Here is a 1,990-nt window from a genome sequence, read left to right as displayed (position 1 = left end):
TTATTCACCAGATTTTGTAGCTGCGACATGAGCTAGCGTCCTTAAAGATAGTACCTGTGCATCTTGTAAATGCACGATGAATTATCTACCCTTTTCATAGCCCGTTGGAGCTGGCTTACCCGGTGTACAAGTAACTAAAATGGTTGTGTCCATCTTCAACAGTACACTTTCTTTCTCCCTACAGATGCGTCGAATGCGGGAAGGCGACCAGCAGTTTTTTTTTTTAAGTTTTGCCGCATGCCACCCGCGCTGTTCGACAAGTTGCTGGGCTTTGTTGCTGCGGACTTGACACGGCAGCACTTCATACGAGAGCCCCTGGAGCCAGGCGAAAGGCTTGCAATAACCTTGAGGTTGGTACAGGTTGCCTTCTGATGCTGATGGAAGAACATAAACATGTCAGTGAACAGATCATAGATGCATACTTCAGCTTATACAAATGGCTTTTGCATTGTGAAATGGCGAAATGGGCGTTGCAATCATTCATGCTTTCTCACATTGGCCAAGTCTTCAAACTTTTTTAATATAGATGCCCCTTCGTGTCAGAAAGCAATATTGCCATTTGCTTGTTACCTAAAGAGGCAATCCTGTTCAGAGTTTGCATGTTATCAAACACTTTTGTTGCAGTTGTGCTGGCCATGTATTGTGAATCGGAGGAGAAATTACTTTTTCTGTGTTGCAGCTACCTGGCTTCAGGGCTGGACATCTGCAACGTGGCTCTCGCCAACCGTGTCGGCATTGAAACTGACCGGAGAAGCATTCACGTGACCTGTAGAGCCATTTGGGCTCGCCTGAAGGACCACTATAGGAAGGTGGGTAACGTCAGAGCCTGTATAAAATTTTCTTTCAGTAAATGGTACACTTCATATCTGCTGTACAAACAATTCCTTCGAAGACTCTGTTTAAATGAAAAAAATTTTATTATTAACAGTGCCTAAGGCAATTGTGATTAGCAAATACAATATATCCCTATGGGCTTTGAAAGCCTGGTGAACTATGTCTATTTGATTACTCTGGTTTTCAAAATGCAGTAATCACACCTTTGTGTTGTCGAAATAAAATATGGGGTGGTAAAATGCACTGCGTTGACCGTGTACAACTGGGCAACAAAAGTGACACCATGCCTTGAGCATGATTGGAAGCTTACACCTTGTACAAAATTTGGTTCACCATGCCGTGGATCCATGCCCAAAGAGCATGCACAAGAAAAAAGTGAATGTCATTTTTTCACATTCCACCTCACAAAGATATTTAGCTAAAAATAGGTCTGTTTGGCCTTCAAGTTTGTTCCTGGTTTCCAATTTATTCCAGGTACCAACCAAGGCTGACTGGGCCAAGATTGCGGGCGACTTCACCCGGCGTTGGCAGTTCCCGAACTGTTTGGGGGCTGTTGACGGGAAGCACGTCGCCATCACCTGCCCGCCGAAATCTGGAAGTGCCTTCTTCAATTACAAGGTAAGTCACTCTGGACATTTATGCACGTATACTGAAACGAACAGCATTAATGCGGGAGGGGTAGTGTGCCCTTGTCTGCTGGAGAATGTGTGGTGGCAACATAGTCAGCCAATGTGCACCACCCATTTGTAGGGGTGCGGTGCCAGTAGCGTAACTGTGACAATTAAAAAAGAAATGTTGCTAAGTGCAGTGGTATAAAAAGTTGTCTTAGTTATTTTCATTTCAGTAAGCTTCCAAACTCTGTAATGCAGGAAGTTGCCTAAAAGTCTTCACTCCTTTCTTAAATTACCTTCTAATTTAAAATGCTTGGACAACGTCCAGAGCCTTGCCCTGCAATGCTATACTTTTTTTTTCTTATGTACCACTTTTGAATGGTGCACATGGGCTCCAGAAAGCAGGGAAGAGAGGGAGACAGAGAAGGGGACTGAGCTCGCAGTTTGCAAAACGAAGGAATACAGCCCCGTGGTCTAAGTCATTTTGCCAGAATACTTCATGTATGCAGTATTCTTCCAGTGCTGCGGCAGGTACTCATGACAGC

The 1,990-nt window shown here is 44.2% G+C and overlaps 1 protein-coding gene across 1 annotated transcript; it reads left to right on the top strand.

The window, feature by feature from the left end:
* The first annotated feature begins 237 nt into the window (after window positions 1-237).
* LOC142768299 (uncharacterized) lies at window positions 238-1,715 on the top strand. Its single transcript, XM_075870261.1, has 4 exons — window positions 238-350; window positions 680-809; window positions 1,309-1,452; window positions 1,704-1,715. Exons 1-4 carry the CDS (start codon window positions 238-240, stop codon window positions 1,713-1,715), a joined length of 399 nt encoding a protein of 132 aa, XP_075726376.1.
* The last annotated feature ends 275 nt before the right edge of the window (window positions 1,716-1,990 follow it).

The sequence above is a fragment of the Rhipicephalus microplus genome, chromosome 8 (assembly GCF_043290135.1).
Source record: "Rhipicephalus microplus isolate Deutch F79 chromosome 8, USDA_Rmic, whole genome shotgun sequence".
Taxonomy (NCBI): Eukaryota; Metazoa; Arthropoda; class Arachnida; order Ixodida; family Ixodidae; genus Rhipicephalus; species Rhipicephalus microplus.
The sequence above is the reverse complement of the archived record's forward strand: the minus strand, read 5'-3'. Positions and strand labels throughout refer to the sequence as shown.

Coding starts and splice junctions, on each gene's coding strand:
- LOC142768299 (XM_075870261.1), top strand. CDS start 238: ATGCCACCCGCGCTGTTCGACAAGTTGCTGGGCTTTGTTGCTGCGGAC. Junction 351..679: donor AGGCTTGCAATAACCTTGAG/GTTGGTACAGGT, acceptor TCTGTGTTGCAG/CTACCTGGCTTCAGGGCTGG. Junction 810..1,308: donor TGAAGGACCACTATAGGAAG/GTGGGTAACGTC, acceptor AATTTATTCCAG/GTACCAACCAAGGCTGACTG.